Source organism: Macaca thibetana, chromosome 13 (assembly GCF_024542745.1).
Source record: "Macaca thibetana thibetana isolate TM-01 chromosome 13, ASM2454274v1, whole genome shotgun sequence".
In the NCBI taxonomy this organism is placed as follows: Eukaryota; Metazoa; Chordata; class Mammalia; order Primates; family Cercopithecidae; genus Macaca; species Macaca thibetana.
The window spans coordinates 21,639,079-21,653,433 of NC_065590.1; the positions used below are offsets into that span (position 1 = coordinate 21,639,079).

General features: G+C 39.5%; 1 protein-coding gene across 2 annotated transcripts in view; it reads right to left on the reverse strand.

Moving 5' to 3' along the window:
* Positions 1-4,200: 4,200 nt before the first annotated feature.
* Positions 4,201-14,355, reverse strand: part of KCMF1 (potassium channel modulatory factor 1) — an 83,380-nt gene continuing 73,225 nt past the window's right edge. For both annotated transcript variants that reach the window (XM_050754968.1, XM_050754966.1), the window contains exons 5-7: positions 12,962-13,147; positions 9,635-9,917; positions 4,201-4,825 (exon numbers count right to left, since the gene is read on the reverse strand). In XM_050754968.1, the coding sequence (XP_050610925.1) occupies positions 4,564-4,825; positions 9,635-9,917; positions 12,962-13,147 (731 nt within the window). In that variant the 3' untranslated portion in view covers positions 4,201-4,563. The remainder of the gene's footprint in view (positions 4,826-9,634; positions 9,918-12,961; positions 13,148-14,355) is intronic.

Here is a 14,355-nt window from a genome sequence, read left to right on the forward strand (position 1 = left end):
TTTAGTTGCCGTAAAGGTAACTGACTTACTAAAGTTAACGTGAGGACTTTAGAGCATTCTCCTTTGTGATTCGAGGAACCCACGTTAAGACATTACCCACGTGATAGCAACCAACTAAAATGTGATGTAGAGGTTCAGGATCAACTTCTCTGAGATGAATCATCTTTCAAAACTTGAATTTGCTAACCAAGTTGAGGAAGTGGCAACAAACATCAAGTCACATCTTATTCGAGGTCTGCTGCAGGGTTCCTTAAGTAATGAATGTTTGCATTTATAGAACACTGACAGAGATGGTTGAAAAACTACAGAAACCAAGAGGCAAGAGTACTAATTAGAAACAAATGTTGCGTCTGCATGGTTGAAGCCGATGAGCACAGGGAATTAATTTTTACACTATTCTGAAAAACAGTCACTTGAATTTGGCTTTGGAATACTGTAATGACTAACTCAGACATAGCCATGTTTACCAGCACAGAATTTCATTACACTGTCACAACCTGAAAGTCTGCAGACTGCTGCTCCCTCCTGCACTCTAACCCTAACCTCTATCCACTCCAGGCCAGACACAGGGCTTCAGTTACCATTGGGGATGAAATGTTATGAGAGACTCCTCCCCAACCTCTTCCCTTCACCCTGCCAACTGCCATCCTACCTCCAATCTCAAGGAGAGAACTGTTTTAGTGTTTAGTTGAGCTTTAGAAAGAGCACAGATAACTGTTACCTTTTTCCAGCATAAACACCAACTTTTGCATGTAATTCTGGGAAAATTTCGTACCCAGTATTTTAATTTTTTTTGAGATGGAGTCTCGCCCTGTCACCCAGGATGGAGCGCAATGGCATGATCTCAGCTCACTGCAACCTCCACCTCCCAGGTTCAAGCGATTCTCCTGCCTCAGCCTCCCAAGTAGCTGGGATTACAGGTGCCCACCACCAAGCGCGGCTAATTTTTTGTGTTTTTTAGTAGAGATGGGGTTTCACTATGTTGGCGAAGCTGGTCTTGAACTCCTGACCTCGTGATCCACCCACCTTGGCCTCCCAAAGTGCTGGGATTACAGGCATGAGCCACCGCACTCAGCTATGTTTTTACTGCACATGAAACCAATATTGCATGTACCCCTTAAACTGCGCATGCAAATAATTAAGAAACAGGCATGTCATAGAAACATTGCTGCAGGGCTTCTCTACAAAACTGTTAAGAGCTTTTAGCACCCATTCCTCCATCACACTTAGTTTTTCACACATGCCTGTATCAGTAAGCCATATTAGACCCCACTTACAGAAGACTTAACATAGGTACTGAACACCGTTACAGGAATCCCATTCAAAAGATCCTTTTCTCCAGTCACCTGCTACCGTAGCCTCTCTGTAGAGTGTTCTCCTCCTACTCCCAACCCCGCTTTATTTGTCCTTAACTAGAGCTATGAACTATTGACATGTGTGCTCACCCCAAGATCCATGGAGTAAAGTGTATAAAGTATTAATATTTGCAGTGAGGAGCCTAGCTTTTTTCTGTAAACTAAGTCTTGGACCTATCAAGAGAACTCTGGACCTGTTAGCTGTTCTCTAATTGTGGCCCACAGACGAGAAAAAACACAAAAGCCTTGGTGACCTTTGAAAATCTGTCAGTATATTATTGAAATTTCTAATATTGAGAGGGAAAATGAGGGGTGGGGATAATGGACTGGGTTTTTTTTGGTTACATCTATTATTTCTAATAGTGTAATGTGCTATCCTAAACTTCATTTCTCTGGGGACCACAGGGAGAGAAGCTTTCTCTTACTTTACCTGAGCCTCATTATAAGAATCCACTATTTTGTTAGTAGCAAACCTAGGTTCTACTTCTGTGGATTTTTTTTTGTTTTAAACAAAACAATGCAATATAAATACAATAATTTCACGGTAGCCAACCATAGAAATTGTATCTTATGATTGCAGCCATACAAGGAAGCACAGTTATTTCTATTTGTTCAGAGTTGAAATTAAACTTCTTCCAGAGCACCTTGAGGAGAAAGATTTAAATGATTTCTTAACAGGAAGTAAAGACGAGCACTGTAGAAGATTTATAAACTTATATCCTAGACGCTCAAAACTCAACAAAACAAAAACTTCTCAAAATTCAGGATCTGGTCCTTAGAAATTTGAAGGTACTGCCAAAATAAACAGTGGTATATTTTGATTTTGTCTCCTGTCCATCAAAGTCTTTGCAATTTTTATTCAACAGTACATCCAGTAATAAGATTTTGATCCAGAAACTAAAGAAAAAGGACACAAGAATTTCAAGGGCTTGAATATATTTTTATATTGATATTCTGTGTCTTTCTACCCTAAAATAATACATTATTGATTACATACAGGATGAGGTGAGGTATTTGTAAAATATCTGGTAAAAAATAATTAATATACAGTATTCTACATGAGATGGAATCTTATGACTCCTTAGGTCTTCTGCAGTGTTAAAGTGATCATCTAAATTAAACTGCTCTGAATGGACTTACATTTGTTCCCTAAAACCATGTTAAAAAATGAAGGCTCTTACATTTTCCCAGAATTTGTGCAGAAAAGGGAAAGTACATAATTGGCATTTTTAAAAATTTCTCACATCCAAAATAATGCATTCACACAAAACCAGGATCTCCCACGTTTAGCATAAAAAGAAAAAAAAATACTGGATTAGAGATATAAAATCTCTGAGTAATGGTTAGGTTCATCCACCAACACCAAAGAAATTCAAGTGGTCAACAGTCTTGAAAATGCTTTATTGAAATGTGTGACTTAGTGCAGATGTGTTTGAAAGACCACAGCTTGAAAACTGGTTTTTGAAACTTCTCAACAACCAATCGAAAAAAAAATGAAAATCCCTACTGGGCTTGACTTCTAGTGTAACCAGAAGCCTGGTGTAAAGTTTTCCTTTAAACATTTTCCATTACAGAAACTAAAGAAAACAAAGCTATTATTGGAGTTTGAAGTTTCAGAGGAGAAGCAACAGTTTTTCAGACATGTAGGGTGACTTCTTTTTTGGTTACATTTGGATGAACATGGACTTCACAGTTCTCGGAAGAACACCGGAAAGGTGTTCAAGTCTGTATGCTTGTCATGTTGAAGAAACGGAGATACACGGACAGGAAAGGAAAAGGATGACAGGAGAAAGAGAGGAGACTAAGAAAAGGGCTCAGAGAAAACAGAACTGGAACGAGACATGATTAGGTTAAGTCTGGTTATAAATTTATCAGAAGCTGTGCGCACCTTTTTAAAAGTCCTAAATTTACATTCCAAAAACTGCCCTCCCAACCCCCAAACCCGCTGTCCCTGCCTTGGAGCTATTGTGAAAGTCTATGCACAAAAACCGAAACAGGAAATAAAAAATAACCCAGCCCTTCCAAACCCCAAAACAAACCCCAAAAAAGCTGTACATTTTTTTTACACATAGGATTAATAATATAGGCATATAGGTGGCATGATTCAATTAAAAGGCTTTACTTTTTATGCCAGAAAAAAAACCCAATAAATAAAAGGTGCTAAAATTAGCATTAAGAATTTGGTTGTAATATATTGACAAATCTGGGAAGGCAAATCCTCAAAGCTCCCCTGATACTGATCTGTCTCAGCAAACTACAAAGCAAATACATAAATAACGCAAAATATGATTGAGAATGTGAGATTTTTAAAAACAAAGACAACATAATTCAGGTTAACTCTGTTGAACAGTCAATAAATGAAATTCATCTACACCTGAATAAAACATATTTAACAATTGAAAAAATTTTAAACAACCACAAAAAGTAAAAACTTTAAACAAACATGAACAGGATTTGTTTTTAGGGCACACAAAGGCCCCTGCAGCAGATTCCAACGGTAGCTTTACTGGTGTGTCTTCTACAGATGAGTTAAAGAGACAGGCTGAGCTCCACACAGGCAAGATGACTAACAGGGAGACAGGACAGTCACACAGGGCGGAGTGCCACACCCGGCCACAATCCCCAGATTCCACTGCAGAGCTGGCTTTGTGCGTAGGAGGCACACAAAGAAAGGTGATTCAGGCAGACATTATTCAAAAGCTACTTCGTAGTGTAACCGTTGAATAATGTTTGGGAAAGCTTTGGGCTTTGTATTTTTTTTTTTAAGTTTTACTCCTTGTATTTAATTTTTTAAATAACAAGGTCACTAAAACTCATGCACGCTGCAAAAAACCTCATGCAGTAGTTAAGGTAAACCATCCAAGCAGTTTTTATTCATTAATATTCATAAATACACACAGCAGCTTCATTAGAGATTTCAATTTTCCTCTTCAGTTTGAATGTGGAGTATTAGGACAGCCTTTTGCATGTCAAGGTACAGGAAGCAGAGATCACCCCTGCACTGCTACCTACATTTACCTGCTAGAAGTAAAAATTAGTTAAGTGGAAATGATTATCATATATATTTTCTCTCTTCCTTTTGAATGTACACAATGTAACAAGAGTGACAGACCTGAAATTACAATCACCAAACAAACCCAAGATAGTTGTTGTCCACTTTCATTGGCAAATACAGCACAGAGGACATTGTCTGCGAATTGGGATGTCATCAAAGAGGAGGTGGTGGAGGCTCATTTCCTTTATTACTCTCTTTTAAATTTAGGTTTTCTAAAGCAACATCTAAAGGCATAATATCTACACAGCCCATAGCACCAAAATCTGCCATCTCCCCCCGATCATCCTCGTCTGAGGATGAGCTCTCTTCACGCACTAAAGTGGACAGAAGGAGCTCTTGGACAAACAGGCTGCGGTCTGCACGCTCGCTTTCCATGGACTGGCGCTCCGTTTCAGACATTTTAGGATCATTCAACCTGTTTAAGTTAAAAAGAAAAGACCTTATTGTTAAAAAGTCAATGAACAATGGCATGGCCAATATCTACAGTGCTCTCCACTGTGCAAGTTTTACAGTTGGCAAAATTCAGAATGAGACATTGCTGGAATATCTGGCTCTAATTTATCCTTAATTGTGTTGAGACGAATTCCCCACATTTGTTGCAATACTGTTACCTGGAAGTGCAAATCTATGCTTTAATTAGACTCAATGAGAAAAAAAAATACATTTAGACTTTTTCCACTCCAGAGAAAGCTAGGTGAAAATTTTCTAAGGAAAACAGGATTTCTTACAGATTAGACGCTTGGGAAAGTATCTAACCAGAATTTCATCTGGGGGTAAATACAGGAAAATAAAAACACAAAAACAAAATCTGCAGTGAACAGAATATTCAACTGAAAAATATCCGAAAATTTCCTCTGACTTTTCTCTATTACTCTATTTAATTCTCCCTGGTATATGCAGAAGCTAGAGAGGGCAAGAAAACACATACACCCTCCTACATTTCTTCTACCAAGGACCTACCGTGTAGCAGGGCAGACGCAAGGTCTACCTGCCTGACTTGCTCCCCTGACGCATGTACTTATGAGATCTGGGCTATGCTGGGAAACCCGGCTCATATGCACAGAGACTGGACAGATGTCAAGAGCTGAAAATTCTACTTATCACTTGTTACTAAACTTGTTAAATTACTTTAAAATGTCAATCTCTGGCCAGGTGCAGTGGCTCACACCTGTAATCCCAGCACTTTGGGAGGCTGAAATGGGTGGATCACCTGAGATCAGGAGTTCATGTCCAGCCAGGCCATCATGGTGAAGCCCCTTCTCTACTAAAAATACAAAAATTAGCAGGGTGTGGTGGTGCATGCCTGTAATCCAAGCTACTTGGGAGGCTGAGGCACGAGAATTGCTTAAACCCAGGAGCCGGAGGTTACAGTGAGCCAAGATCGTGCCACTTCACTCTAGCCTGGGCAGCAGAGTGAGACTCTGTCTCAAAAAAAAAAAAAAGGTCAATCTCCAACAAAAAATGATATAAAATTCTGCTTAGTTTCAATACTGGTTTTCTCTACACTTTCAGTGGCAAAGAAAGGGAAACTAACAGAAGCAATGGGGCAGCAAAAGGAACAAAGAGGGAGAATATGGGGACACTGAAAGGAGGCCCGGCAGGCACACATGACAGGTCTTCTCCCTGAGTACCCAGAGGCAGCACCCTGAGCCCAGAGACAGATCTATTCTATGCTGCCCTATTGCCTGGCACCTGCTCCCTGCTGTTCTACCAGCACTGCAAGGCACAGGAGCACCCCCATGCCACCATGGATGATACTAACGGCGGGCCGGGCTTTGCGTGCTCTTTGAGTGCATTAGCTCATTTAACTCTCTGAGTTAGGGACTATTATTATCAACATTTTACAGGAAGAGGAAACTGAAGCAAAGGTTAAGTAATTTGCACAAAATCTCATAGGTGCTAAGTTCAAAACCACTAAATAATTAGGTATCTATGACTCAGAAAACAAAAGATCAAATTTCAGAACTGAAAGAATGCAAAAATATCTGAAAGGTAATTACAGAAAAGCCATAAAATCCACATTGAAAGAAAATGACTGATTACATTTATGGTTAAAAAAAAATTAAGGATATCATAAGAGAGTATCTAATGGAATAGAAGATTGAGTAGACTACACGTTTTCAACCCAAAGCTATAAAAATATTACGAACTGAAGTCATTCCATGTTCTTAGCTTTGGAAAAGGTCTTTGGTAAAGAAAAAAAAAATTTAGAGAAGTTAAACCTCGTAACAGAAAGATAAAGAATGTAAAGAGGACTACCCACGTAACAACGAGGCGAACTAAAGACATACAGGCTGCGGCCTTCAGTCCTCGAGAGAACATGCAGTAACAATATTACTGTCTGTTTTTCAGGGAAGTAACTGAGAAGACACCTCATTCCTGAGAGGCAGGTAAAGTCTGCGTGTGAGGTACTGGTACTAGGTCTTGACTTCCTGATGAAATATAAAATTTAGGATATAAATGAAACTGCAAGGCTTGCGAGGATCTTCAAGTTGGGGTTAGCAAAATGAGCTGGTCCCATTGTCAAAGGCACGGTGGCTCCAAAGCTGTAATCCCAGCACTTTGGGAGGCCGAGGCAGGCGGATCACCTGAGGTCAGGAGTTTGAGACCAGCCTGGCTAACATGGTGAAACCCCATTTCTACTAAAAATACAAAAAATTAGCCGGGTGTGGAGGTGTGTGCCTGTAATTCCTGCTACTTGGGAGGCTGAGGCAGGAGAATCGCTTAAACCTGGGAGGTGGTTGCAGTGAGCTGAGATCGTGCCATTGCACTTCAGCTTGGGCAACAAGAGCGAAACTGTCTCAAAAAAAGACCGATCTGACTTACACACTCCAACAATCACTTTCTAAAAGGTCAACTATCTTGAACTCCAAAGAAACTGTGACCTTACCATCAGTTCCAGGGCAACATCAATAGGAACTGCCCCTGGTCAAAGAAAAGACCAAAAATAAGGCTTGGGCCCTATATATATCACATAAGAGCTGAGTGACCAGAGACCAGGATCTCTCCTGAATACACTGCAGCCGTTCTCCTTGCCTTGAAAATTCACAATGCATGTTAATACATGTGAAGTTCTGAGAAGCCCAACAGTAAATAATCTCTTTATTCTTCTTACTTTGCTTTCTCTGACCTTATTAATTGGGGGTAGAATAACATAATTACATATATTCCTTAGAATATACGAAGTTAAGAGAGTATTTCTGGGGAAATATTGCCTTAAATAAATCATATGATACAATGAAATATGTGGAAAGTGGTTTGCAAATTACATGGTACCATACAATGTACAGTATCAGATGACAGAAGGGGAATTTCAAGAAGCTACAACCAGAATTCAGAGAGAGCACTCAGAGGTTACTCCTACCATGCTCTGAGAGTTGGGTGTGGAATAAATGCACAGACAAGCTCACTGAGTAGTTTGGGTCTTTAAAAAAAAAAAAAAAAAAAAAAAAAAAGCATAGGGCAAGGGTGGACAGGAAGATGTCTTTTCCAAAGGGCACTGGCAAGACGTTCCACCCACAGTTCTGTGAACTCTCAGGAGAAATGCACACTAGTAGATCTCCTTTTTGAGGCAGGAACTTAGATGTGGTATGCTACAGACCTGCTGCTGGTCAGTCCCTATAGGTAAGGCTACATGGCAGCAGGTAGCTCCATCTGTGGCCCTGTGGTTCTCTTATATTAAAGCAGCATTATCTGCTAATAACCAGGCACAGTTCCTGACCTAGCAGAGTAATTCAAAGGTAAATTACCCATTTACATTTTTTTTCTTGGTTTCATAACAAATAATAATGAATACCATTAATTGGGCCTTTACTATAGGGCAGATACTGAGCCAGACCATACACATACCAGTATTCCATTTCATCCTCAAAATAATTCTCTCTCTAGAGGCAAAACTTCTGGGATACTGATGATAAAATTGAGGTTTGGAGGAGTGAAATGACTTGCCTGAGGTCCAAAACTTGCAAGTGGCAAAGCTGGGGCTCTAGTCCAGGGATTTTCAAGCATTTTTTATTCTGCACCCACACTATGTTATTTATAACTATACACATGCACCACTGGATTAACAGAGTATGAGATAAAAGAAATATAAGTAGAAATTATAATATTTTCTTCTAACATCCCAATGAATTGTCATACACACTGCATTTTGGAGATAATGATGTATTATACAAACTCTATTCTTCATTTTACAGTTCTTTCTTTATATTCCTCTCTGCTCCCTTAAAAGCCCAAATTAGTCCAGGTTCATTATCTGTTGAGGCTAAGTCTCCACTCATCATTGCTCTTTTTAAAATTCTTTATGTTCCTGAAAGTCACATAAAATGCCTATGAAGTTCTGGCAGACAAATACATACAGTTGCTAACAGTTTCAGAAGCGAACAGGAACTCCATCCGGTAGAGTAGTTTACTGTTGTACTGAATATTATTTATACCATGGGAAGTCATTTTTTTTAACAGTTACTTTTGTGTGCCAACCATAAAAATTTAAATCTAGCTTTTTTAGAAATTCATAGGAGAAAACTGTCACTGTATTATGAAATCCTTCTTATACCTTTTAATATTTCACAGTAGATTAAAACTGGCAATAAAAAGCAATGTTAATTATGATAAATGCACCTAATATGAACCATATATATATATAATGATATAGTGTTTAATGTTTTATGGGTACTATGGCAAAACAATTCATATTATATGATGATATATACCTTGAGAACAAGAAGACCAGTTATTTTATTTTAGAGACAGGGTCTCACTCTGTCACCCAGGCTGGAATGAATGGCATAATCTTGGCTACTGCAACCTCTGCCTGCAGGGCTCAAACAATCCTCCCGCCTTAGCCTCCTAAGTAGCAGGGACCACAGGTGCGCACCATCACACCTGGCTAATTTTTGTAGAGATAAGATTTCACCATGTTGCCCAGGGTGGTTTGGAACTCCTGGGCTCTGGCAATATGCTTGCCTTGGCCTCCCAAAGTGCTGGGATTACAGGTGTGAGCCACTGGGTCTGGCCCAGTATTCTTAATTTATCTAAAAGAATTACTATGTTTCACATTCTTCGGGAAATACTGAATATGCAGTTTTAATCAGAGATTTGTGAGTTTTAATCAAACACAGAATTTTAAAGAAATATATATGCACAAAAGAGAAAAGATAATTCCAGACTGTAGTGGCAATAAAATACTACTTCCCAAACAAAATTCTATTAACAAATGAGCTACCTTGTTAAAAGAAACTGGGAATTCTGGAGAGTCTGCTGACTGCTTTCTGTATTAGCTATGTTGGTTGTTGCTGTGGATTGTGTGATTGTAGTGGTGACACTGCTTGTGTTAGTACGCCGGGTTGCGTTGCGTGCGGTCTCCAGTTGTTGCCGTGCTGCCTGGGCATGCTGCCGTTCTAGCTGCAGCTGCATCTGCAGTTGTTGTAACTGAGAAGCGGAAGGGCCAGAGGAATTAAGCTGTCCTCCTGCAGAACGTCTCACTCCTGATAACTGAGATAAAAGCTCTGCCAATGGAAATGAAGACAATTAATGTCTGCTTAATACCGAGGAAAACAAAACGCTACAGATCACTCTTTCACTGGAACAACATCAAAACCATTGTGAACAGGTAGGTAACCACAGCAGCACAGAGTTTCAGTTAAGAGCTGAATACCTTCTAGAATGCCTCCTGGAGGCAGGAGTTACTGTGTACAGAGAACGCAAATGCATACGAATATCAACCCAGACCCAACTATGTTTGCTTTAAGTAAAACTTAAATTGTCTTTAAAATTATCTGTATAATAGACTAATTTAGTTAAGCTTTCTCTTAGTATTTAATGAAGTGGTTTATCTGCGGGCCCAATTATAATATAAGCTTTCTCAATATGTGTTTCATGGAAGCAGGGATGAGGTCTACTGTTGACTATATTCCCAGCTCTCAGAACAGGGCCTGATATAGCAGGAATTCAAACATTTACTGAATGACTGAATGAATTATTAGGATTTAGTCCAAGAGGCCTGGATCATTTCTGATAGTGGCCCTTGAACACTCGCCTCTGCCTTCTCCCTCTAGTACCTTTTGGTACTGCTGTTTCAGAGTACCACTGCAGTAGGTACCACTAGCAGTGCTCAGCAAGGCTCCTGAGAACCTGTTGCATCTGACTGTACAGCGTACTTAGTGGCCTGTTATGATCCAGACTGTCTTGTGTCCATAAGGCTGTACTCATTAAGAGAGGTGTAAACCTTTGTCCCTGCACCCTCATCTACGTAAGGTGCAGTGAAATGCCTTCTTCCAAGTGGAGGGTCTACCTCGCTTATAGGGAACCCATGATTGCCTTGCACACACTCTTAGGCCAGCAAAAACTCTTTATCATTAAAACTCATTAACAGTTTGTTTTCTTGTTCACTGTTGCTTTATCCCAGGCTTTTGATAGCACTCTTACACCACTCTTTCATGGAATATACAGTCTATCACTAAAATAAACTAATTTTCACTGACAGAAAAAAAAACAAGTGAAAATTTCTCAAATTTGAATTCTGCTCTCAGAAACTACTTTAATTTTTAGTGTCTGCCACCAAAATAGCAGGTAAATATTCCCTTTGGATGAAGAAATATTTTTTAAATCCCCCAAACTCAGTTTGTTAGGCTTGTTTTTGTTGTTGCACACCCAAATGTTCAAAGCACATTTGGAATTAAAATTTTATATGGTATATCTAACTTTTTAATAACATGATAGGTGTAAAATTATTCTTAGGTTTTTTTTTCTTTTTTAAATTTTTATTTTAGATTTGGAGGTACACGTGAAGGTCTGTTACACAGTTAAACACATCACGGGGGTTTGTCGTATATATTATTACATCACGCAGTACCCAATTAAGTCCAGTACCTAACACTCCTCTCTCTCTTCCCACCCTTCCCCAGTGTCTGCTGTCTCCTCCTTTGTGTTCCTAAGTTGTCATTTAGCTCTGATGTTCTCAGTTTCTATTACAGATTTACACTTACCAGTGTTTCAGGTGTTCTGCAGGGCACCTCATGGCTTCCAGGTAGGTGCACACTTCACCACATGGACACATTTCAGAATTGTTGCTTTAAATGTGTGCACACGTCCCACAGTCTTACCACTTGTCTGCTTGGTGTGTCTTGCAGATTGTCAGGCTACAGTGATTTCTTATATTTTATTCTGACCCTGTGTTCTGCTACCAACTTCCCAGGTTTGTCATGTACTAGACCCAGTGACATGGCCAGGTTCAAAAACTGTGTATTTTTGTTTTTGTTTTTTTTAAGATTTTCCCCAAGCTATTAAACATGTACCTTTCAGTATGTTCTACAACAATATAGTTCTCAAATCAAGATCAGGACATTAAGTCTTACGTTCCTTTCTTCCATGAGAAGAGCTTAATTTTTTAGTCTTGTCAATTAGCTATAGATAACAGTTCTGAAATGTGTCCATGTGGTGGAATGTATGTGTACCTGGAAGCCATGAGGCGCCCTGCACAACACCTGAGATAGGCATAAATCTGTGATAGAATTTTACAGATAACATGTTCTTAAAAATGTTAGCTATGTCTTATAAAACCTTAATTTCAAATGTGCTTTGGACATTTGTTATGTGTACTTATGGAGGTTTAACCATGAAATTTTGGAGGTAATCAAACTGAAATCTTTTATGATTTCCTTGGGCTTCAATAGAGGCCACAAATACAACATAAAACCATTTTTTATCATCTTATGTCTCTAAGAACAGGAGTCTCCCACTCCCTTTACCTGCAGGAGACATGTTCCAAGACCCCCAGTGAATGGCTGAAATGGGCATCTGGATAACACAGAACCCTATATGTTTTTTCCTATATATACTTATCTGTTGTGCTCAAGTTTAATTTATAAATTAGGCATAGTACAAGATTCACAACAAAATAGAGTAAATCTAAAAATATACCGTGAAAGTTATGTGATGTGGTCTCTCTCCCTCTCAAAGTATCTTACTGTCCTGTACTCACCTATTTTTTGACTGTAGTTGGTTATGGGTAACTGAAACCCAGGAAAGCAAAACCACATATGAGAGGGGGACTACTGGACTTAAGTGATACCAGAAGAGTATGAATTACTTTATGTTAAGTATCTGCTTTGAACACATTTTACACTTTTAAAGTATTTGGCAATTTTGTGAAGGAACATGGCTTATGATCAGAGAGGTGAGGCTACAAAAATCTCACAATTTTTTTTTTTTTTTTGAGACAGGGTCTCACTCCATCACCTAGGCTGGAGTGCAGTGGTGCGAGCTCGGCTCCCTGGAACCTCCACCTCCCAGGCTTGAGTGATTCTCATGCCTCAGCCTCCTGAGTAGCTGCGATTACCGGCGCCCACCACCACATCTGGCTGATTTTTGTATTTTTAGTAGAGATGGAGTTTGGCCATGTTGGCCAGGTTGGTCTTGAATTCCTGGCCTCAAGTGATCCACCCGCTCCAGCCTCCCAGAGTGTGAGCCACCGCACCTGGCATCACAAAAAGTTTTAAAAGGAGCTCCTCCTTCCCCTGCCATTTCCCTTATTAATGTGAAACTAACTTACCAGCTATAGGATCCATGGCTTCCCTATTGCTTGGAGAATATGAACTTTGAGAAGAAGAAAGTCCACCAGTAGAACTGCTAGTAAAGTGCATGTTTGATCTACGAGCACGAGGACCTCCTAATCCCCGGCCAGGGTGAAACATTCTACGTACATGTCGAACACCACTCGATTCATCATAACCCAAAAGTTAAGAAAAAAATGAAAATATTTCACAGAAAGAAAAAAAAAAATCACTTGAGCCCTTGCTAGAGAGATATAAAGACTTCCTGAATTGTAAGCATTTAAAAACAGCACATTTAACTTAAAAGTGCAAATGTCCCAACTCTATCTATGAGGGAGGGCTATTAACCCTAAAAAAACACTCAAATATAAGGCAACATGTGAGTGTGTGTGTGTGTATTGGCTGTGTGAGGTAAGAAAGCTTCTCTATATAGCTCATGAAATCTCAAATACCACCTATAATGAAAAAGGAACAATATTGAATTTATATTCAGCAGATCAAAGATTCCTTTTGGATTATCAGTTTTAATCTGTCTTCAAGCTTTTTTCCAATGCTGCTGCTAAGCAGAAAACAGATTTGCATTTCTTGTGTAAGACACACAGATTAACATGACATTTATCACGAAGTCAAATTCCCAGCAGCCTCAACCATCTTACATAGCTGAGTTTGAGTCAAATTGAAAAAGGTCCTGAGTCGCAAATAGCTGTCAAAACTCATGAAGACAACCCTACGTTTCCACAAAGGCAAATAAGAGGTGGGGGAGGCCAGATCATATAGAAGAGATTTTTCCTTTAAAGCACCAAACAGACCAGCTTTATAATGCAGATTCATTTTTTTGCTGGCTTCTCAGTTTTTCAGCTGATGGTTCTGGAGTTATTTAAGGACCAGATGGGCAGCTCCAGGAGGCCTTCAGGTGTCACTGTACATGCAGTGTTCCATCATATTAATAAGGATGGTTTGGGTTTTAGAGAAAGTGATACGATCATATTTATATATTTGATAATTTATATATTATGATTTTATATATATATGTATTTTGAGACAGGGTCTCACTTTGTTGCCAGGCTGAAGTGCAGTGGTACAACCATAGCTTACTGCAGCCTTGAGCTCATGGGCTCAAGCCATCCTTCTACTTCAGCCTCTTGAGTAGCTGGGACCACAGGTGTGTGCCACCATGGCCAGCTCATTATTTTGGTAGAGACGGGGTCTTCCTATGTTGTCCAGGCTGGTTTCGAACTTCTAGGCTCAAGTGATCCTCCCACCTTGGCCTTTCAAAGTGCTGGGAGTATAGGCATGAGCCACTGTACCCAGCTGGTGACAGTTTTAGACGAACAATTCATAACCTGAAACCAGAAGCAAAGACCACAAAATTAATCGCTCTGGTAGGCCAGTA